General features: G+C 41.5%; 1 protein-coding gene across 1 annotated transcript in view; it reads left to right on the top strand.

Annotated features, from left to right (window-relative positions):
* Window positions 1-21,665, top strand: part of grin3bb (glutamate receptor, ionotropic, N-methyl-D-aspartate 3Bb) — a 44,767-nt gene extending 23,102 nt beyond the window's left edge. The window contains exons 2-9 of the mRNA XM_041230302.1: window positions 6,181-6,788; window positions 8,363-9,458; window positions 11,610-11,755; window positions 12,169-12,284; window positions 15,667-15,818; window positions 18,639-18,803; window positions 19,831-19,901; window positions 20,243-21,665. Coding sequence (XP_041086236.1) covers window positions 6,181-6,788; window positions 8,363-9,458; window positions 11,610-11,755; window positions 12,169-12,284; window positions 15,667-15,818; window positions 18,639-18,803; window positions 19,831-19,901; window positions 20,243-20,681 — 2,793 coding nt within the window. The 3' untranslated portion in view covers window positions 20,682-21,665. The remainder of the gene's footprint in view (window positions 1-6,180; window positions 6,789-8,362; window positions 9,459-11,609; window positions 11,756-12,168; window positions 12,285-15,666; window positions 15,819-18,638; window positions 18,804-19,830; window positions 19,902-20,242) is intronic.
* The last annotated feature ends 3,255 nt before the right edge of the window (window positions 21,666-24,920 follow it).

Consider the following 24,920-nt stretch of genomic DNA (forward strand, 5'->3'; position numbering starts at 1 on the left):
CCCTAGGAGTGTTCATGGAGAACTGTAGCTTTTCCATGAATGAGGATCTTCTTTCATCCCTGAAGAGGTTGAGTGTCTACAGCCATCCTTGTGAGTGGAATAAACACAGCACTCCATTGATGTTGATGGACTATTCTGGTCGTATAACAAGTACAATTTATGAAAGAGAAAGTATGTTTAACCGTAAATTAAACAGCTAAATACGCAAAACATTTTAAATCACCTTAGCAGTGGAAGAGTGCGTTTGCAAGATTTCAAAATGTGATCCGGGAAGAAAAATATTCACTCAGCACCACGGAATATATTTCATTCATTAACCAGGAAAAACCCCATGAGACTGAGGCCTCTTTTACAAGGGTGTCCTGGCAAGATGACCAAAAACAGACAGCAGAAATTTCACACGCCTAAAAATAACATCGCTTTAAAAGACAATATCACTATACATTCAATCTGGGATCAGAAACACTTACACTTCGATAATTCTTGGAATCTACTTATTAAAATAAATGTAATCAAAGTCATTATTTTTGGTTTGGTCGATACATTTGGGTTATTTATCTGATGCTTGATCAGATCCTGGATACTCTTGACCAGACTATTCCATGACATAGAGGCGCTGTAGCTAAATGCTGATTGGCCAACCTAGGACCTTCTCCAAGGCACTTGATAGCAAGACTAGATCGTAAACTATACTTGGGTATATAACAGATCTGCTAGATCTCTCAATGCTTGTGTGGCAGGGTGTGAACCAGTGACACCGCAAGCGAGAGTCTTAAGAGCCGGGCTCATCTGCATTCATGTTTATAGAGCTTTTAACCTCATCTCATCTCACCGACAGGTTACAGAATCTGTAAAAGGCACGCAGCACTGCCTGTTACACTTGTATAACTGAAGGTTATTCACTTGTTGAATGTTTTGCCGCTCTTCTTTGCAAATCAAACCTTCAGTACTTGAAGCCTTATTTTCATGACCTTCTTCAGCTTGAGCCAACAGTGCTCGATTGCATTCAGAAGTTCATTTGATGTGTCCTCCCCAGTAGCACTAAAACATGTCATCAAAATCAACTTTTAGCACATGACACATGAGGGATTAATATTGAAATTACAGGCTTCAGTACTATGCGCCACCGTGAGAGGAATAACTGTCCTATATTTCACACACTGGAGTTGTTCCTTATGGGTTTTTTAAACTATTTCTATGAAAACCTCCTTTTCAATGTCTTCAAAGTACATTTTCAAACAGGACCAAACAATCTCTCACTTGTCAGTTGTAAACAGTGCCCAATGTTTCAATATTATTTTCATATGACAGCTTATACTGAGTATCATTTTCTATTAGCTCCTGGGGGATTTCAATCTGTTCTCTAATGCGCTGTGGATATTGGCTCTGGGAAGTAGCTGGATAGATGGTGGCTGTGTTGTATAATTTAAGATGATGGATTCCAGCTGAACTCGCACTCCCCATTTAGAAATTAGGAAATGTAGAGCTTGGGTCGCTAAATTCCTGTAAGAAATCGTCTTTCAGTTTAACTTGTGATATAAACCCAATGGCCCTTGCTGTCCCTATCCTGATTTGGTAAATTGTTACATTAAAATTAATGTAGCTAATAAAATAAGTCTATGAATCTCACTTGTTTTGTACTTTCATTAGCTGCAGTACACAGATCTGAAATTTGCAGTTTAGCAAACAGATATTTTCATTTTCATTTTCAAACATCAGTGCTATTGTGTCGAGGTTTAGTAATGACAGCTTTAGCAGCAAGGGATTTTCCAACGGAATGTGTTAATAAAATCAATCTGATAAAGCTTTGAAATTGAGTCAATGAGATCGTTAATGGACAAATTTTGCAGTGAAAAGTTTAATTGTCACAGGTCACGTACAGCATTTCCTTTCTCAACCACTACGTAAGGGGAACTCGTTGCATGCCAACGAGATGAAGAAGAACGATTTGCTGCTGTCATCTGCTGGAAGTCTAGAGGGACAACAGACACCTCCGCGTCTGTCTCTCTGTGTGGCACTGGCTGACATGCAAGTACAGGGAGAAAACGATAGTTAAATCAGAATTATTATTATTTTTTTGTAAGGGCCAGGGGTAAGCCATTTATGAAGGCTTGCTTAGAATTTATTTTCTAATGTTGACATCTACTTGTGTCAGTATTTTAGTATGAACAATTGTAAGCTAGAAATAAATACGGTTCAAGTGTCATTGGAGTTTGTAGTTGTTAGTTATTATACATGTATACCATTTATGAAGCTTTTCAAATTATGACAGAACTCCCTAGCCCAATACAGAATGTGTTTATAATTGTTCGGTGAATTCTTCTCTGCATAATGAATGCATTTTCTCTGGTGTGTGTGTGGGGAGGGTCTGACAACATGTTTACTTACAAATATGTTTAGGCAAAATCCATGTCAGTGATCTGTTGCCCGACAGCCCGACAGCATATTCTGAGGTGGATCCTGTGGTTCAAGATAAGGGGCTTCTTCCTCTTCAACTTCCTCAAGCTTGGGGGTCCTATTGAAGCACATCCCCTGATTTGCAGAGGCACCAAAGCCTAATTTTTAGAAAACCAAAGGCCCCCTCGATCACATTCCTAGTGGACCTGTATATCCTATGATAGGCCTATTCTTCGTTTGTATCTATAAGTTAAACCAATGGATGGTTTAACTTAGAAATAATTATCCTCAGGTATATAAAGACTTTCAAGCTGCAACTCACATAGTGATCCAACAAAGCAACTATGAAGACCAAGGAGCTTTCGAAACAAGTCAGGGATAAAGTGGTAGAGAGGCACAGAGCAGGAGAAGAGTACAAGAAAATTTCAAAGGTGCTGATTATCCCTCTCAGCACAGTGAAGTCCATCATTAAGAAGTGGAAGATGCATCATACCACCCAGACACTACCCAGATCAGGTCGCCCTCCCAAACTGAGCAGCCGGGCAAGCAGGAAACTGGTTCAGGATGTCATTCTGAAGCCCTCAATAACCTTAAGAGATCTGCAAAGTTCTGTGTGTGAGATGGGAGTCAGTGTTCACACATCAACAATAAGCTAGTCCCTACACAAAGCTGGCCTGTATGGACAGGTGGCAAGAAAGAAGCCATTACTCAAAAAGCTTCATCTTAAAGCAAGTATGGGGTTTGTGAAAAAGCATGTAGATGATACTGCAGACATGTGGAAAAAGAATTTGTGGTCAGACGAGACAAAAATTGAACTTTTCAGTCTAAATTCCAAGCGTTACGCCTGGTGCAAGCCCAACACTGCACATCACCCAGTCAACACCATCCCAACTGTCAAGCATGGTGGTGGCAGCATCATGTTATGGGGATGCTTCTCTTCAGCAGGGACTGGGAAGCTTGTCAGGATAGAGGGGAGAATGGATGGTGCAAAGTACAGGTCAATCCTTGAGAAACACTTGTTTGAGTCAGCCAAGACTCTGAAACCGGGGAGGAAATTCACATTTCAGCAGGACAATGGCACAAAGCCAAAGACACTCTGGAGTGGTTGAACAAGAACAGAATTAATGTTCTTGAGTGGCCCAGTCCTGACTTGAATCCAATCGAAAATGTAAGGCAAGACTTGAAGATTGCAGTCCACTGATGATCCCCAACAAACTTATCAGAACTGGAGCAATTTTCCAATGAAGAATGGGCAAAAATGTCACCATCCTACTGTGCAAGGAGAGCCCTATCCAAAAAGAATTGCTGCAAAAGGTACTTCTACCAAGTACTTACTTAAGGGAAATACTTATGCAACCAGTACATTTCATTTTGTACATTTTCTTTGCAAGTTTTGCTGATGTTTAACCTCCTCCTCATATAACAGTGTTCAGTTTAACCACTACAGCTTTGAATAAAAAAAAGTGTGTTTGAAAAACTGTGCCTACATTATTTGTAATTCAACAAAATGTGACATTATTGGTAGGGGGTGAATACTTCTCCAAAACACTGTATATATAGTATATTTGCTTATATTGTATGCTCCCATAGGGATCCAAATGAAAAAAGCAGTATTCAATGTTGATATAAGTTTTATATTCCTCATAGGAAATCTAGGCTTGCCTAATAAAGAACTTTAGCTTTGCTGCTTTTGCTTCCATGTAGTTTGTAAGACATTTAATAAATTCTTTGGTAGTTTAATGAATGAGAAATATTGATGCCACTCAATATTTCATAGCTCATCAGTCACTGACCTCAATCTAACGGCAATAACTTCTCTGATGAGAAGGCTTGAATTAGAGAAGCTGGTCTAAAGAAAACGCCTTCGAAATGAAACTTATAGAATTGCTTATCATCTTCCTAAAGACAGGATCCCATGCCATAATTTATACAAATATTTCAAACCTGTTACTAGAGTGTGTGCACTGCTTATATTATATTACACATTTAAACATTTCAACACAAATACATGTTATTTACTTTTAAATGGTCCCATTACATATACCCAATTGGTATAATTCTCTATTGCTGGTTCTGCTGAGCGCATTAGTTATCATGGGGGTTCCTTCTGAACACCATCCTAAATACTGAGCTCTCATAATACAACATTCAAATGTTATGAAAATATAGCTATCTCTTACTATAACTCACGTATTTGTTTAATTCATGGTTAGGCCACGTGGACAGTAGATTGTACAAGTGATACACTTTACTGTATAAGAGCCCTTCACTTATTCACTGTTTTCAATATTTCATGTTTTCTCATGTAAGTCAGATGGAGAAATGAAGAAGGTGCACTGTTAAAACATACCTGTTTAGAAAAAGAAACTCACAGCGCACTTAACGCTCGCACAGTGTGGGGTATTTTTAGAGATGGCCAGCCCGTTTCGTTACTAACGGTTACCTATTACGCTTCCATATTAAAGGCTGCACACATTAAGTGGTGATTAACACTGTAAATTGTTGCCAGTCCTGCTGCAGATTTGTAACCTCAGCTATATTATTTCTGATCATATCTCTCTAGGACAATTTAAACAGCTTGTAGACTCGTCCCATTGAATGAGTGGGCGCTCGTGGTGGCACTGTGCTGACAGTGTTCTGGCATGTATTTTTTTTTTACCTCCTTGTCACTACTAGGCATGGCTGGGTACTACTATGGCTATACTTCTGAGTAGCATTTCAGTAGTAACAGGACCTTAACTATTTAACTCAGTTGATTAAATAATGGATCAATATGCCCGGAGGCATGCATTTTAAACTGTGCTGCAAGTAAAGAGTTACCAGAAAAGTTGGCAGGCAACTTCAGCTAAAGAGCAGCTCCTGAACTCAAAACCAACTTAACCTTAACACAGACGATATCAAAGAGAATAAAAAGCACAGCATTTTAGTAATTAAAATACGAGCCACTCTGAAGGGGCAGTATTCAAAGCTGCTGTCGCTCTTCTAAGTTAACCCAAAATGCACTTCAGAAGTTTTAGCTGGAAGAAAATCCAAAGCGTGTGCTTCTGGAAATCGGAGTTCCAGGAATTGCTAACAATCTTAAAATGACGGTAGACAAAAGCTCATTGTTTTTTCCGGGGCTCACCCTGGTTACAGGCTAGCCTGATTGATGGAATAACTACAATAGTCCATGAACGTTCGGGAGTATCCTCTGATTGTTTCTGCTCAGTATTGGACCCTGCTGGTCCACACACTCCCAGCTCACTTTTTAGTTGATTACCTCCCTCTGACACATTTCTTACAAAAGCTGGACGACAACAAGGCTTTGACTGGAATATAAAGCAGAAGGTTATAATTTAGATCAGGCTGACATGATAAACTAGATGAATGAGGTCCCTGGAGGAGAGGGGAGTCTTTCTCTCTTCATTTACACCTACCTTTGCCAATTTTAGTAACACAAATAACCTTTCGTTATTTAGGAATGAAAGCTTGCCAGGTGTAACCTCTTGCGTTGTAACCTCTTTGTATCCTTGGGACATGAGGCACAACACATCTTTACTGAGTGCTACTTCTGAAGAAACTTCTAAAAGCTAAACTTAATTCTCAGACCAAATTGCACAACGACTGTTTTCAGGATGAACGACACCAATTCTAAAACCAGTAGAAAAACAACTTGACTACTTACCAATGTTAAGTGTCTGAGTTGTTTGGTACATTAGTAAATAGCTTTGAGAACTAAACCAGTGCAGTAGACATTGATTTTCCAGACAGGTAACCCTCCTTCTTGTCCTCCCTTCCTTGCAGAGTCCCTTCCACCTGCAAATGTTGACCCGCAGCCCCTGGTCCTCTCTGGCAGAGCTCTTACTGAGTGTGCTGCAGGCTGCTGGCTGGAGGGAAGGCACGGCCCTGCTGTGTGGAGGCTGGGAGGAGGCCCCAGTGCTGGACTGGCTGAGCCGTCACCCTTTGTCCTGGCAGCTGGAAGCGGTACTGGACCTGACCCAGATGGCAGATGAGCAAGGGGGAATATTCCACTTCCTGTCCAAGCACTTGAAGACTCTGCCCTCTTCCTCCTCCGTCCTGCTGTTCGGCGCAGATCCCCAGTGCATCTCAGCAGTGCTCTACTCTGCCCAGAAGCTAGGCCTCACCCTCCCTGCAGTGCACTGGCTGCTGGGCCAGCCTCTCACCCCTGAGGTGCTCCACACTCTTGGCCTGCCCTTCGGCTTGCTCGCCTATGGGGAAGTGAACCAGAAACCTCTGGACTTCTACATTCAGGACGCCGTAGAGCTGGTGACCAGGGCTGTGTCCGCGGCTGTAGCAGTGCGGCCGGACCAGGCCCTTATCCAGAGCATGGTCAACTGCTATGACAAGAGGAGCCAAGAGAGGACGCCATCTTCTGGGCAATACCTGGCCAGGTACATGTCACCTCAACCAGATGTTTTGTGCTAGCGTGAGTGTAATTGGATTCATGTTTTCTCTAATTGGTTTAGAGGCTGTTTTTAGGTTAAGTTACCTAGCAACTTGATATTGTGCTTTGAAAACTTTTAAGCAAAAACAGTTGCATTCCTGTTGTAGGGAACAGCTTGAGGATGTATTATCCTACTGCTGTTTATCACTCCAACACACAAGGAAAGACAAAGAAGATGGGGAATGACTGAAGAGCACAGACTCAATTGGTTTTCTGTATCTAAAGGGTTCAGCTATAGGGGTTGTCATGAGTATTGCCTCTCCTTAATGTAATTGTAACTAACCAAGTAATTCCATCAACCTGTTTGGCACTTCCATTTGCTCCACAGGTCTCCAAAATGCAGCACTGAAAGAAGCACATGTTAGAGCAAACAGGAGTTTGCATTTGATCTGATACCTGATGCTACTCATTTAAAGAAGTCTCTGTTTGCAAGCCATGCTTTTCACCCCTTCCTCTGTTATTTCACTTGGAGGGTTAAACTGTCCCCACTCCTTCACTGTCAATATCAACCAATCAGCTGCTTCCCCTGAATGACTGGCATGCATTCAGCCAGTAACGTGACCCAGAAGACACTGCAGGGGTGAAATGGCCTAGGAAGTAAAGTAGTAGCAAACTTCCTGGAAGGCAAGGCAAGCAAAATAAATGGACTTTAACCGTGTTTTTATCAATTAAAAACAGAAGTATGTGCTTGGGTCCCTTTAGTGGTTTGGACAATCTAATTAACCTCTGATATATTATCAATACCCCTAGTCATCCATTCCATCAAGTATAATCTTTTATCGACACTGAACGCTGGTCACATTTAAACTACTGTAACTAATGCATGACGCCATTGATGTGTAGAAATATTTGTGCAGAACTTATCTGCTGATTGCATTTTGAAGGTGTTGCATGGTCCTGGGCAAAAATGCTTTCAGTTGTTATTGTCAAATGTGTAGCAGGCAATAGAAAAAACTGTAAAAAAATTAAAGTATTCAGGGTCCTAGTTTGAAGTCAAAATTTCCAAAAGGAATAAAATGCATGTGATGTTTAAAACTAGAACAAAAATCGAATGAGAAATCGAAGATTTAAAGCTGAATATCTGAAGTGATATTTAGAAAAATGTCCGCTGCTGTCATTTTTATCTCCTCTGTTAAATTGATTTTGTGTTGAGATTTCCTTTTACTACCTCACTGTAGTTGTAGAGGGGATCATTTTCAAAACCGCTTCCTCACTTTTTATGTCTAGGAATCTTTTCAGAAGCAGTGGTTAAATAAAACCAGTATAAGAGTCATAGTGAGCGTCTCAACTGCTATGCATTTGCATTTCACCCTCATGTTAACGACAGGGGTGTCCGTCTCACAGCACTGTCCATTACACTAGCGGAAACAACAGCAAAGAATTATACAAAACACAGCAATAATGAGATATTTAAAAATGATATCAAGTTAAGAATAACTGCTGCCTTTTTCTTTTCATAAAGAAATTGTGCTGATAAAGATGTGGAAAAGTGTTTGAGGATCATGTGTGTCTATCCTGCAGGTTCCTGGCTCACACCTCATTCACCGGACAGACAGGCCCTGTAGCCGTAGGGAACTCCTCCCAGGTGCTGACCTCCCCTCTCTTCCACATCTGGAGCCTGCAGAGGGACCCGCTGGGCCAGCCGACCTGGGTGACGGTGGGCAACTGGAAGAGAGGACGGCTGGTGGTGGAGGAGCAGGGCTTCTGGCAGGACAGGGGTTTACACAAGAAGTCAGGAATGGGAGGGGGGCCAGGGAGCCGGGGGGTGAGGGGAGACGGGACCTGGGGTAGCTCTCGAACCCGGCTGCGTGTGGTCACTTTGGTGGAGCATCCTTTCGTCTTCACCAGGGATGTGGATGAAGATGGGAGCTGCCCAGCTGGTGAGTTCTGCCTTGACCCTCGGACCAATGACTCGGAAACCATAGACAGGTACTTCCGACATCTTTCCCAGGAAAGTAACGCATCGATTCCATACGATTTCCGCAAGTGTTGCTATGGCTACTGCATTGACTTACTGGAAAAGCTGGCGGAGGACTTAAGATTTGATTTCGACCTTTACATAGTTGGTGATGGGAAATACGGAGCCTGGAAGAACGGTCGCTGGACCGGGCTGGTGGGGGATCTTATGAGTGGTGCTGCAGACATGGCGGTCACAAGTTTCAGTATCAATTCAGCCCGGAGCAAAGTCATGGACTTCACCAGCCCATTCTTCTCAACTAGTTTGGGCATCCTGGTTCGGAGCAAGGATACTGCCGCTCCCATTGGTGCCTTCATGTGGCCCCTGCATTGGTCAATGTGGGTGGGCATCTTCGTGGCTCTCCACCTGACCGCCCTCTTCCTCACCTTGTATGAGTGGAAGAGCCCCTACGGGATGACCCCACATGGACGGAACCGCAAGAAGGTGTTCTCCTACTCCTCAGCCCTCAATCTCTGCTACGCCATCCTGTTCGGACGCACAGTCTCCAGCAAGACTCCCAAGTGCTGGACCGGCCGCTTCCTCATGAACCTGTGGGCCATCTTCTGCCTGCTGGTGCTCTCCAGCTACACGGCCAACCTGGCTGCTGTCATGGTGGGAGAGAAGACCTTCGAGGAGCTCTCAGGAATCCATGACGCCAAGGTGAGTTCAGTGGTTCTTGACGAAGCCCCACCGCCGCTTCCAGAATGGGGTGGCCCTAGGATAAAAGAAATTCTTATACATCACAGCATAAAGTCTATTTTACCATTTGTGATGTTATGTGCTTGAGGGTGGGGGAGGAGAAGGTTCCAGATACACTGACGGCTCAAACCCGCTTGCTGGACGCCAGGGTCTATCGTCTGGCTGGTTGGGCGAGATATGTGATTGGTGGAGGGGGAAGGTGATATTTTTTTGATTGACTGAAAGTATATATATATATATATATATATATATATATATATATATATATATATATATATATATATACACAAACACACACACACACACCCACACACATACAGTGCATATAGTAAGTATTCACCCCCCTTGGATGTTTTCACAGTTTGTTGTGTTACAACCTGAAATCTTGATGCATTTAAATGGGATTTTTTTTTCCTTTGATTTACACAACCTATTCTTGTAAATGTCTTCCTTCTTGCTACTCGTATATACTGGCCAGATTTGTGGAGTACCTCAGTTATTGTTGACACATGGATAGTTTCTCCCATCTCAGCCATGGAATGCTGTAGGTCTTGTAGAGTTGTCATTGGCCTCTTGGTGGCTTCTCTTACCAATGCCCTTCTTACCCGGCTGCTCAGTTTGGGAGGACGGCCTGCTCTAAGCAGATTCTGGGTGGTGCCGTATACCGTCCACTTCTTAATGATCGACTTGACTGTGCTCCAAGGGATATTCAATGCCTTTGAAACCTTTTTATACCCCTCCCCTGATCTGTGCCTTTCCACAACTTTATCCATGAGTTGTTTTGAAAGCTCCTTGGTCTTCATGGTAGTATCTTTACTTTGAATGCACTACCCAGCTGTGGGACCTTACAGAGACAGGTATATTTAATCTGAAATCATGTGAACCACTTTTACTGCACACAGATGGACTCCATTTAACTTACTGTGTGAATCCTGAAGGTAATTGGTTGCACCCAAGCTTATTTAGGAGTGTCATAGCAAAGGGGGTGAATACTTATCTAATGAACACATTTCAGTTTTTTATTTTTAATTGTTTTTTTTGTTTTTTTTAAAAATCCCATTTAAATGCATCAAGATTTCATGTTGTAACACAACAAATTGTGAAAACATCCAAGGGGGGTGAATACTTACTATATGCAATGTATAGGCTAGATATGCCAAAGGGAGTATAAGACACCACCATTTAGTATTCTGCATCTGTGGATCAAGTTTCCTTTAGTTTTGCTGGCAATACACTACTGTGCACTAGATGGTGCTGCTGCTTATTAATATGCCTCTGGGTGGTCTAGCCTATGTCATGTCTATGGCACGAACTAATGCTGGGAGCAGCTCCTGGACCCATAGTGCAAACACCTTGATACAACAATAATGAAATTGTCATTTGAAAGTCTTTGTGATTATCATGGTATCAGTTTCAGTCATCATGTCCCAGCAATGTGAAGCGGTGGACAGGGTGACTGTGACTGAATCAACTCAATGAACCCAATACCAGTTGGAGGTTATGTACTTGGTCATTTGGAAAGGCCAATTATTACAGGGCTGCCCCAAAGAACACACACAGTTCAATAAGAAGAATACACTAGTTTAAAACACAATCAATTCAGTCATTAAAACAATTACCTGGAAGCTGTAATACAATGTAACACTAGCTTGGTTATTTTAAGTGTGCTGACTGTTCCCAATGAAGGGAAAAGCTCATTCTAATGATGGAATCCCCTTTAAAATCCATTCATTTTCCTCATTAATGGCATCCAAAGATCTCGGCTAAAAAGCACCCATGTGTGAACTGGAATAAGAGAGATGCTGTGTAATGTTGTTTTTATATTATTATTGTTTTTCCGCAGAGACTACCAGTGAAAGCTCACCTATTATTACTCACCTATTAATATGAAATCTAAAAGGTGTGCATTACTTGGTTTGTGTTTAACAAGCTTTGTTATTATTATTATTATTATTATTATTATTATTATTATTATTATTATTATTATTACATTCACAAGTTTTATTTATTTTTTATTATTATTAGCATTGACTGCACCATTTGAAAAACCTTGAGATCTGCAGGACCATACCACTGATTTGAGGGGTGTCTCTCTTTCTCTCTTTGCTCTAGCTGCACCACCCCTCCCATGGTTTCCGCTTTGGTACGGTCCGGGAGAGCAGTGCAGAGGACTACATGAAGAAGAGCTTCCCCGAGATGCATGAGTACATGAGACGCTTCAATGAGCCCACCACCCCAGACGGTGTCGCCAACCTCAAGTAAGGGACTGTTGGGGGACGAAGGGGTTTTCAGAACAGATAATCTGACACTAGAACATAAGCAAATACAAAACGGTCTCCATATGGTGCAAGACACTCAAAACTTCCTTAAAAATGACCTTACCAAGCTTTAGTCAAAGTGAATTAGCCTAAATATATGTACAAATATACAGAGAGATAGACAGGCATCCAGATGTCTCCATATACCCCTGTAATCCTGTCAACTCTCAATTCCAAGGATCCTTTGTGTTTGATAAGATCATACCTGAAGGATTATATTTCTTTACTGGTTGGTGTCTCCAGTCTTTTTCTCTACATGTGTGCATTAAGTGCACCTTGTCCTGAAGTTGTGAAGACTGTGAAAGTCCCGGGGCAGGTCTTGCTCTTACCTTGTCTTCCCCTGTGTGTTGAAGGACAGATCCACCTCAGCTGGACGCCTTTATCATGGACAAGGCTCTACTGGACTATGAAGTATCCATCGACACAGACTGCAAGCTGCTCACTGTAGGGAAGCCCTTTGCCATCGAAGGTGAGCCACACATCCCTGCACAATGTTTTACAGAACAGCTGCTTCCATATTAGAATGAGGTGATCAAGGAAGTGCATCAGATATCTTGAGAATAAAACTGAGAACTTTCCTTAACCTAAAAGTAGCATCAGATATCTTTAATGACTTTTTAAAAGAGTTAATGCGCCTGTTAATTAACTAGAACCAAAACAACCAAGTATTTTTTTCAAGTTCCCTTCAGCCCTCTCTAGGAGTTTCATTTTTCCTCATCAATGTGTTTTTTTTCTTCTTTCCAAAAATAGGAGTTAATTAAAGAACGGAGGACAAGCTTTGAAAATATGACCCTTCATGTGTTCAAATGAAAATCCACGTTTGCTATATTCGAGAGTTAAAGAAAGTGCAAAAAAGGTTTATCTCAGTCATACTTCGACGTGTCCAGACCGCGATGGCCAAAGGTTTTGCATCACCCTATAGAATTAACTGAATTAGCTTCATAAAGTCGAATGAAACCTGCTGAATAATGTTACATTAACATATTGAATTACAAACCGCTTTGTAGTTTTCCATATACTTAACGAAAAGCTGTCAAAAATTGAAAAATGGGACATTTCCAAATCTAAAATGAAATACTGTCCTACTGTTATGGCTTTCGGTAGACACTTGCAATATCATTTTGCAGTTTCTTTGATCACATTAAGTTAAATAAAAGATCTAAATTAAGCTATTACATCTCTATCCTAAAATTGTAGGTGATGCAAAGCATTTGGCCATAGCTGTAGGGCAAACCTGATATTCTGAGACCAGCTAATTTTTAGGACAACCTTCCTGAGCTGTTTAAGGAAAGTTGCAAAGGTGAACGGGCTGCTTGTCCTGCAAAGTGGAATGAGCCGGCAAGATTGCAAATCAGCATGCTGGCTGACAGGACTGGTGATCCCAGCACAGTTAATGCCACTACAAATTCACTTTATACACTGGAAATCTGACATTCTGAGAACCAATGGGACTGGGTGAATTACACAGAGATAACCCTCGTCAGGGTTTGTCCAAAGGAGGTGGGAGGGATTCAATTAAAAACTTTGCGCTTTGTACAGTTAGTCACTCACATACACCGCATTACGTAACAGTCCACATTTTGTGTTGAAATTTAAAAACTCATGTTAAATCATATAAAAACATTTACAAACGAGAGGAGGCTATCAGTGTCTGTCCTGCTTCTAGTAGCTGACAGATCCCAAAACTTTGTCAGGGCGGGTCTTCAAGGATCCCGGTTTGAAAAGCGTAGAATAATACGCCCACCGCATACTTATAATCAGAGTAAAAAAGGGACCAGGCAAAGCATTTCGCTACTTGACTTGGTTTCTTATGAAGGCCTAGTTAATAATAAAGTTTCTTGTATAAGATCTTTTCCCCACTTCATTTCCTCTCCATCATTCTTGTTAGAAGCAAATTTAGCTGAAATAATTAGTAAAGATGACAAATAATCATACAGAAATGGGTCCAGGAAATAAAGTCAGTTACCTACAAGTAAAGACTGCTGTGGCTATTAGAAAACAAAACACGTGTTTTTAAGTTATTTTGGGCTGGATCTCGAAAGTTTAGTCGCCAAGACACATATCCGTTTATATATATATATATATATATATATATATATATATATATATATATATATATATATATATATATATACAGTACTGTGCAAAAATTTTAGGCAGGTGTGAAAAAATGCTGTAAAGTAAGAATGCTTTCCAAAATAGACATGTTAATAGATTATATTTATCAATTAACAAAATGCAAAGTGAGTGAACAGAAGAAAAACTACATCAAATCCATATTTGGTGTGACCACCCTTTGCCTTCAAAACAGCATCAATTCTTCTAGGTACACTTGCACACAGTTTTTGAAGGAACTCGGCAGGTAGGTTGGCCCAAACATCTTGGAGAACTAACCACAGTTCTTCTGTGGATTTAGGCAACCTCAGTTGCTTCTCTCTCTTCATGAAGATCTCGAAGATGTTGATCAGGGCTCTGTGAAGGCCATACCATCACTTCCAGGACTCCTTGTTCTTCTTTACGCTGAAGATAGTTCTTAATGACTTTCGCTGTATGTTTGGGGTTTTTATGCTGCAGAATAAATTTGGGGCCAATCAGATGCCTCCCTGATGGTATTGCATAATGGATAAGTATCTGCCTGTACTTTTCAGCATTGAGAAAACCATTATTTCTGACCAAATCCCCAACTCCATTTGCAGAAATGCAGCCTGCAGACATTCATTCGTGTAACGCTCTCCAGCCCTTCGGCAAACAAACTGCCTTCTGCTACAGACAAATATTTCAAATTTTGACTAATCAGTCCAGAGAACCTGCTGCCATTTTTCTGCACTCCAGTTCCTGTGTTTTCATGCATAGTTGAGTCGCTTGGCCTTGTTTCCACGTCGGAGGTATGGCTTTTTGGCCGCAAGTCTTCCATGAAGTCAACTTCTGACCAGACTTTTCCGGACAGTAGATGGGTGTACCAGGGTCCCACTGGCTTCTGCCAATTCTGAGCTGATGGCATTGCTGGACATCTTCCGATTGCGAAGGGAAGTAAGCATGATGTGTCTTTCATCTGCTGCAGTAAGTTTCCTTGGCTGACCACTGCGTCTACGGTCCTCAACGTTGCCCGTTTCTTTGTGCTTATTCAAAAGAGCTTGGACAGCACATCTGGAAACCCCTGTCTGCCTTGAAATTTCTGCCTGGGAGAGACCTTGCTGATGCAGTATAACTACCTTGTGTCTTGTTGCTGTGCTCAGTCTTGCCATGGTGTATGACTTTTGACCTTAAACTGTCTTCAACAACATCACCTTGTTAGCTGAGTTTGGCTGTTTCTCACCCAGTTTTATTCCTCCTACACAGCTGTTTCTGTTTCAGTTAATGATTGTGTTTCAACCTACATATTGAATTGATGATCATTAGCACCTGTTTGGTATAATCATACACCTGACTATATGCCTACAAAATCCCTGACTTTGTGCAAGTGTACCTAGAAGTACTGATGCTGTTTTGAAGGCAAAGGGTGGTCACACCAAATATGGATTTGATTTTGATTTTTCTTCTGTTCACTCACTTTGCATTTAGTTAATTGATAAATATAATCTATTAACATGTCTATTTTTGAAAGCATTCTTACTTTACAGCATATATTATATATATATATATATATATATATATATATATATATATATATATATATATATATCCTTACATTTTCTAGACCTTTAGGTTGTATTCTATGTAATCACACTGTTAGCCCAGTGATTACACAGACTGGTCCTCAATAACTACATGTTGAATTCCCACATTGAATTGTATGCAGTTTCAAGGGCCTTCTGTAATTCCTGGTCCCCACTCTTATCTCTCCCTCCCAGGCTATGGGATTGGCCTCCCCCAGAACTCTCTCTTCACCTCCAATGTGTCAGAGTTCATCAGCCGCTACAAGTCAGACGGCTTCATGGACATGCTGCACGACAAGTGGTACAAAGTGGTGCCCTGTGGGAAGAGGGTGTTCGCTGTCACTGAGGTGAGCATGTCACCAGAGCTACGCTGCTCCACCACCTTCTACAAACACAGATGACCCAAATTCAATTACCATTTACCACACTGCCTCCCTCCCAGCCCCTCAGCTCTAACCACTGGACCACACTGCCTTGCTCAGCTCTAAACAATAGACCACACTGCCTTCCTGCCAGTCACTCAGCTCTAACCACTAGACCACACTGCCTCCATGCCAGCCCCTCAGCTCTAACCACTAGACCACACTGCCACCCGCCCAGTCACTCAGCTCTAACCACTAGACCACACTGCCTCCCTCCCAATCTCTCAGCTCTAACCACTAGACCACACTGCCTCCCTCCCAGCTCCTCAGCTCTAACCACTGGACCACACTGCCTTGCTCAGCTCTAAACAATAGACCACACTGCCTTCCTGCCAGCCCCTCAGCTCTAACCACTAGACCACACTGCCTCCCTCCCAGTCACTCAGCTCTAACCACTAGACCACACTGCCTCCCTCCCTCCCTCCCAGTCTCTCAGCTCTAACCACTAGACCACACTGCCTCCCTCCCAGTCTCTCAGCTCTAACCACTAGACCACACTGCCTCCCTCCCAGTCCCTCAGCTCTAACCACTAGACCACACTGCCTCCCTCCCAGTCCCTCAGCTCTAACCACTAGACCACACTGCCTCCCTCCCAGTCTCTCAGCTCTAACCACTAGACCACACTGCCTCCCTCCCAGTCACTCAGCTCTAACCACTAGACCACACTGCCTCCCTCCCAGTCTCTCAGCTCTAACCACTAGACCACACTGCCTCCCTCCCAGTCCCTCAGCTCTAACCACTAGACCACACTGCCTCCCTCCCAGCTCCTCAGCTCTAACCACTGGACCACACTGCCTTGCTCAGCTCTAACCACTAGACCACACTGCCTCCCTCCCAGTCCCTCAGCTCTAACCACTAGACCACACTGCCTCCCTCCCAGTCACTCAGCTCTAACCACTAGACCACACTGCCTCCCTCCCAGTCTCTCAGCTCTAACCACTAGACCACACTGCCTCCCTCCCAGTCTCAGCTCTAACCCTAGACCCCACTCCCTCCCAGTCACTCAGCTCTAACCACTAGACCACACTGCCTCCCTCCCAGTCTCTCAGCTCTAACCACTAGACCACACTGCCTCCCTCCCAGTCCCTCAGCTCTAACCACTAGACCACACTGCCTCCCCCTCCCACTGCCACACTGCCTCCCAGCCTCAGCTCTAACCACTAGACCACACTGCCTCCCTCCCAGTCCCTCAGCTCTAACCACTAGACCACACTGCCTCCCTCCCACTGCCTCCCTCCCCTCAGCTCTAACCACTAGACCACACTGCCTCCCTCCCAGTCACTCAGCTCTAACCACTAGACCACACTGCCTCCCTCCCAGCCCCTCAGCTCTAACCACTAGACCACACTGCCTTGCTCAGCTCTAAACAATAGACCACACTGCCTTCCTCCCAGTCCCTCAGCTCTAACCACTAGACCACACTGCCTCCCTCCCAGTCACTCAGCTCTAACCACTAGACCACACTGCCTCCCTCCCAGTCTCTCAGCTCTAACCACTAGACCACACTGCCTCCCTCCCAGTCACTCAGCTCTATCCACTAGACCACACTGCCTCTCTCCCAGACTCTCAGCTTAAACACGGCTACAGCAATTAACCTAAAGAAAAACCTTTTGAAAATAAATACATGAGCAGCAAAATTTGAATCCGTCAGAAAACTTTTTTTTTTTTTAACAAAATATATTATAACATTATTTATATATGACTGTGAACAAGGCAGTAATCCAAAATGATGTAACAAGATGAATCAATTTGATTAATAACTTGCTTTAATGAATATTGAAACATATTAATAGCTTCAAATTAGCCTCAAAAACGTATTAATCACAGGCATCAATTGGATTTTGAAATCAATGTTATCAAGTTCAAAAGTTATAATGAAAACTTTCTATAAAAACCACGTCTGCATCTCAAAGCTTAGCCCACAGTACAAATGCATTCAAGACAGCTTAATGCAGAAATAGTAAAAAATACTTCTCTCTTGTGCATGTCGTGGATTATTACTAGAAGTGGGACTCGGGTCCTCTCAAATGCCTCTCGTTTAACTGGGTCAGACGCTTCATCAGGAATATTTTTACATCTCCCGAGGTGTCCCGATAAAATGGAGCCTACTGCATAAGAAAGACAGGCTGACCTGCCCAAGTATCTAATCAGTAGGAATTCAGATCTAGTATCAGTTAATTAACCAGACTGCTTCCTTGGCCTTTACAGGTTAAACAAGATCAGGGCTCTCACTCGCCTTTATATTGCTGTCGGGACCACTTGAGTACAGTTAGCCCCCCCACTCAGCCACAGCAAATCCTTTGTAGGCCCCACTTGTGCAATTTTGCACATCTTAAAACGATATTATCTTTTAATATTTATCACATCCCATAATATCCAACCAGCTTATTGAGGACTTGCTAAAAGACGGCACCCACATTAAAAGTAGGTAAAATGATCTTAAAAATGAAATTTCATTCTATTTAGAGATGGAAAGGTACTTCAGGAAATAATTTAAATGAACTCACACCGCCCTCTTGTGGAAAAATGCAGTATGATAACTGACTCTTCCTCATACCCTGAAACTATAGCGTTGAATCATGTTGCAGTCTGCTTTCTAGTGGAGCTGAGAGACTGGGAGGATGGCAGTGTGGTAGCTAGCAGTGCTTGACGCCCCAGTGAATCAGCCCTCAGTAGAGACTCGTAACCCAGAGCAGGCTCCTCACACAGGGCATGGTGGTCTCTCTCTCGCCTCTCTCTCTCCAGACCCTGCAGATGGGGATCAATCACTTCTCAGGCCTCTTCGTGCTGCTCAGTGTGGGGGTCAGCGGGGCTCTCCTCACCCTGGCTGGAGAGCACGCCTTCTACCGGCTCATCCTGCCTCATATCCGCAAGAGGGACAAATTCAAGTACTGGCTCCACACCAGCCAGGTAAAACCACAGCTCCCAGTCCAGCTCTCATCTCCAATAATCTGCAATGTTTCCACAATATACAGGATATGCCACATGTGAAAAATAAATAGCCTTGTTAGCATAAAGGGATCATGAAGATGTGCTATCCACAAAAGGGGTCATGCAATGTAAAAGTTGCCAAGTTAAAACAGACATTTGCAAACCTGGCCCCCTATATTATTGCAGTAGGAACTAGTAGCGATATAAATAAAAGTGGGGGCCAAGTTTGCCAGTTGTGTCTGGATTAACTGAGTCACTTTCTATTCCATCTTTACAGGGCCGCTCACCCCCTATTGATATGTCTATCGAGCTATCTATCTATTGATCGATATATTATTTTGCCCCTTCTCTAGAGACCACATCTTCACACAACTGGGCACTTTATTCTTGGAGATGGATGTGAAATGTTTTTTGACAGAAAGCATTTATTGTTAACTTTAAAAAAAAAAAAAACTTATAGAATGCACACAATTTAAGTTTTAAACTTGATTTGATGACTTTGTTAGAGAGCTAGCGGTTCCATGCGTAGTAGAGGTCAGTTACACAGAAGAGCGCATAGCTATATCCAGCAGTGTGCACATGTATCAGAACAGCAGAAGATTTGTCATTTATATCAATTATGGGCCTACCTACATGAAAACCTCAGGGTGTGAGAGTGTTAGACTACGTTGTGCTCTAATGAAACCACTTCTAAAAAGTCTCATGCATTTGATCATTTGTGGCTCTGTGTTCCTTTTCACTTAATATTTTTAATTAAATGCACGTGTCGCCTATTAAAGTTATCAGTCAAATTAGACAATCACTAATTTGCCTATTTTGATTTTCCGTTTTACTGGTTTGATTTCATATGCACAATATGGTGTTCTAATTAATATGCACACTGCTGTATGTGTGTGTGTGTGTGTGTGTGTATATATATATATAGAGAGAGAGAGAGAGACACACACACACACACACACACAGTGACTTGGAAAGTGAAGGTATTGACTTGTTCCTCTTCTTCCAGAAAATCCACCGCGCTTTGAACATGAGTTTTGAGGATGTCAAGAACCAAAACCAGTCAAAAACAGAGAAAAGGTACCGCATCCTCAAAAACTCAAACCTGCATGCATACAACACACATGAAGTTTTCCAATTGCACAGACAGTTTAGGAATTTACCTAGCTTTTGTCAATCACTTATTTTAAAATTTACAGAAAGACTACTTTAGGATAACTATATTATAGTGTCTTACACTGAAAAATAAATAAAAATGGCCACATACGTATACATATTCGATTGACTAGTCTGGCTTTTGAGTGGAGGTACTTTTTTTACTTTTCCTACACCAGTGGGAGTCGGGAGTTTTGAGCTTTTTTGTTTTTACTGTGTGGCAGTGTAAAACCAGCACTAACTCCCTCCCTCTTTATCTCATCCAGTTGCAACCTTCAGAGGGTCCAGCCCCCACCTCCCCCAGCCATGTGGAACAACAAGAGAAATAAGAATGCGCAGGAGAGCAGGGACAACAAGCGGGTACACTTCAACCTGGAGACCCTCAACAGCGGCCGGCTCCTGGCTCAGGTGGTGGCGGCGGGCAGGGAGGGGGCTGTGGCAAAGGGGGCACCTAGGCCCTGCGAGAATGGCCGCTCTTCCTGCTCGGACACCTCACCCCCCTCACCACGAAATACTGAGCTGGTGGAGCTGGAGAGCCGCATTGAGGAGATCCGCGGGCAGTTACGGGCCGCACTGGCGCGGAAATCAGAGCTGCAGTTCTGCTTGGCGAGGGAGAAAGATTGCCCATCGCCAGCCCCGCTCCCTCCACAACCCACCACCACAGAGGAAGAAAAAGCAGCTAAAGAGAGCAATGCAGACAGGTGATTGTGCACCAGGGCAGCTATTTTTATATATGGGTTAAAAAAGTATAATTTACAAGTGCAATTTAAAGGATACAAACCTGGACTGGAAGGGCATAGGTAGTTCGTTCCCCCCTCCCCTCCCCTGGGTTCATCTGGGCAATGACAGGAAGAATGGTAAGTCAGGATTTTCTCATTATTTTTTAAACCTTGCAGATTTCATTGACAGTGCATCTTCAGCTCCCGGAGCTGAATCAAGATTTACAGTACTGCATTAAGGGTGTACAGGATAAAGACATCAGTCTGTATCGAACTTGGATTGCTCACAAGTACCAAAATCCTTTTCTTCAGGAAGCCTTTGTTCCCTGTTTATTGTCCCTGCTTTGAGGCTCCAAGATTGCATTAATAATTGCATTAATAATAATGTTATTTTGTAGCTTTGCAGATGACATTTGAACTTTTTGAATGCTACAATCCAAGATCCCAGTTCTGATTTATCACGACTCACAAAAAATGTCTTGTGATGGATCTTTACTAGCGTTCCCAAAAACCACTCGGTGAGTTTTTTTAAAATTTTTATTTTTATTTTTTTTTATGAATGTTGGAATTGCGCTGCTCATTTTTAAAGACAATTTCTCTTGTAAGGATGGATTTTCTGCCCACGTGTTACTAGTTTATTTCAGAATGGGGAATACTGAGACTCTTCTCCAAGTAAGGACAGCTAAGGATAGCCTTCAGCCACAGTGGGACCCTATGGTGTTTGCCAGAAAGATTTTCCAAGCTACAACATTCTGAAATGTAAAGTAATAAATTCTAACTTCATTAAGCGTCTTTTTTTTTTTTTTTTTGTACAGTATTCCTAGATTTAGAGAATAGTTTAGGTTATTTTTGTAACTTGATTTACTCAGACAAATTCATTTTTTGAGACATTAATGTGCCAAAAAGGGCCTTAATACTTTTTCCATTTTTAAAAAACAAGTTTTATTTGGATTTATTCCATGTAAGTAGAACAGGGGAAATTTATATATATATATATATATATATATATATATATATATATATATATATATATATATATATATGATATATATATTTTAAAAAATACACACAACATTAATTATGGGACCTGTCACGGATAATCAGAAATATCTAATCACGATCAAAGACAAACCGAAAGAGTAGACCAGCTTCATCCCTGAAAATGACTCATCAATAAAATGTGTATGCACCAACTCTTAAACAGCATCATCTCTTTTGTTTTACTTCGCTTTGCTGACAAATTACAACGATGTGTAATATGAATATCATAGACGAGTACCGTACGATGTCTCTATGAACAAGGTGCATTCTTGCCCCCCCCCCCCCCCAAGGAGTGACTTCATGGAACTGGTGTAGTGAAACATGACGACTCCCTTATTTAAAACAAAAAATATCCTTTGTATTGTTTCATGTACATTGAAAAACTGAGATTTTAAACTATTTAGGTACTTTAAAATCCATGTTCTTATCACTAGTGCTGCCTTTTGGTGAGCTTTGGAGAGAAAACAAAAACACAAAATTAATTTAAAAAAAATTATAATAAAAGGATCTGTATTTCTGATGTGAGACCTGAGTTTTTAAAGCCCAGGTCACCAATTCTTCTTAACATTCAATTCTCTGCCCCAGTGCAGGTTAAACTCAGAATCACTCTGCATTTTAAGCCAAAAGCCCCAAAAGAAAGTGGGGGGGGGGGGGGGGGGGAGCCAAGACACATACGGTTTGTATGTACAAAACATTACAGTTAAAAACAACATTAGAATGAAATCAGAAATTTTATTTATCATTTACAGTATTTAATTGAAGGATTCCAACAGTGTCACTTCCTGGTACAATACAGGCACTCAAAACATGTAACATTTCCTACTATTTTTTGTATGATGAGTCTTACATATCACTTCTAAACTTAAAAAAAAGGTCTAAAATCAAACAGCATATCGTAATATTGATCTCAGTGAATTGGTAAGGACAGAGCAGCCCATTAACCAATTGTATAGAAACTGCTGAAACACTGAAGCTACTTTTTCAATATGTTAACCTCCTCCTCCAGGCTTATAATAAATCCATCCGTTTGCAACCCCTTTAAAAGGAGTGTTAATCCATTTTAGCTTTGTTAGCGTTATTACGGGTCCCCCTGTAATGGTGGTGGGAATCGTTTCATACTGCATTTGTTTTTTTAAGATATGTAAATATATCATACGCAATACTACAGATAAACACAGGTGCCTTTGCAACTTGACCACTGCAATGCATGAAGTGTACAGCTAACAGCAGGAGACTAATCTAGAACATTGTCTGGTATCTCCGTATTCCAAATGATAGTACAGTGCAAGCAAAGAACTAAAAGAAGATCTTCCAACAGAAAAAGAGGGACCAGTGATACTAGCTATAATGGCTAAAAAAAGTTTTTAAAACCATGAGCACTCTGTTTCATGTGTTCTAATCCAACTAATGGAGAAATTGTGGTGCAACTTAATTCTGATAACCCACAACAGCCCAAAAGTTTTGCATCACACTCTACAATTAACTAATTTGGCTGCACAAAGTCGAATGAAACCTGACGAATATTGAATTGCATACAAATTGAAAAATGTGACATTTCAAACATGGCACATACTATTACGGTTTCCATTAGATTTTTGCAATATCATTTTGTAGTTTCTTTGATTACATGATTTAATTAAAATATCAAAATTTTTTTTTATTATTATTATTATTATTATTATTATTATTATTGTCTCAGTCCTAAAATTCTACGTGATGCAAAACAAGGATTAGTTTTACACACACCTCATACTATTCCAAGAAATTGTCAATCTTAAATGACTGATATTTAGTTACTGGTTGAAATAAAACCCTTGACTTAAGTCAAACATAACCAAAGGAACATTCAAAGCAGATGCAGGTGACGTTTCCAACCAATCTGCTATGAATATAGCCTCGTTTCAAGCAACTTGCTTAAAACCTTCAGCAGCCGACAAACGAGTTGCAACTTGTGTCATTTAACCCTATATTGGCAACATGCTGGTTTCATTACTATTACTTTGACTGTAACGTGGCCAATAAGTTGGTTTCTGGCTCTGTGTGGAATGACATTTCTTCATGGTCTCTTACAGGAAAGATGAAATCAAGAGGGGTAGGTATTGAGGGTATTCCAAAAAAAAAAAGAAAATCGCTAATGTGAATCCACAGTAGCTAACAAAGCTCAGCTAGTTCATCCACAAGGTTATTCAGCAAGAACCTGGCTTTTGTCCGCAGTACAGGATCTTCAAAGCAGTAGTAACATTTTGTAAACTTAAAAAAATAAACTATCAGATCTTTGAGACCTCATCTGCCAGTTGCACTGCAAGCATCACTATATTTACAATGCTTGCAGACTAAACAATGGGTCAAGAGAAAGAAAGATTCATTTCTAGTAAGCCTGCTTTAACCAAAGTGGATCCCAGCACCTACAAGGGACCTATATGTGGTCATTAGGTCATTATTTTCTATTGAGAATACAATCAATAAAAAGTTTAAGGAGGACCAGCTTGAAACAATGCCTAGAGGCCTGGGCTTGTTGCTTTAACCACTGAATCTGAAGAGGTTTCCCACATAAGGTTACTACACCATTTCTAGAGCAGACTCAGTTGTCTGATAAGTGTTCTAAAAGACTGAAACATTCTCATGAATAGGGAGTTCTTTCAGCCTTGTGAACCCATACACTCTCCCTTTCTCCACAAAGTTTCATTGATAATGGCCTCTGAAAACAGTCTATAAAGATCGGCATTTAAATGAACAAGTTGTCAGAGAGAATTTATATACATTTTTTTGTAATTTGAGTAGGTTTCTTGGGTGCTTGCTTCCACAGTGACCCTTTTCTGGTGCTGGGTGATATTGTTTCTATCAAATCAAAGCAAGCACTATTACAACAACCCACTTGCATAACACTACTACTTTTTTGCAAGGAGTGTTTTATCGTTCCATGTGGTTTTAAAATAAGAGAATATGTTACGATCCTGGAGCAAACCTAGTCAACGCAGATCTGAGGTTCAACATGAACTTCTACAGACAACCTGTGCACATAGGAATCCGGTCCTTCCAGTAAGTCAGACTCACTTTCCCTGCATCCTGTTTTTTAAAACTACTTACAAAATATTCAGGCACTAGCGATTTAAGATAAATGTGAACTGAACTACTTGAGCTGAACTGTTTTCACTCCATTTAGTAGTTATTTAAAAGACCTACA

The sequence above is a fragment of the Polyodon spathula genome, chromosome 27, assembly GCF_017654505.1.
Source record: "Polyodon spathula isolate WHYD16114869_AA chromosome 27, ASM1765450v1, whole genome shotgun sequence".
In the NCBI taxonomy this organism is placed as follows: Eukaryota; Metazoa; Chordata; class Actinopteri; order Acipenseriformes; family Polyodontidae; genus Polyodon; species Polyodon spathula.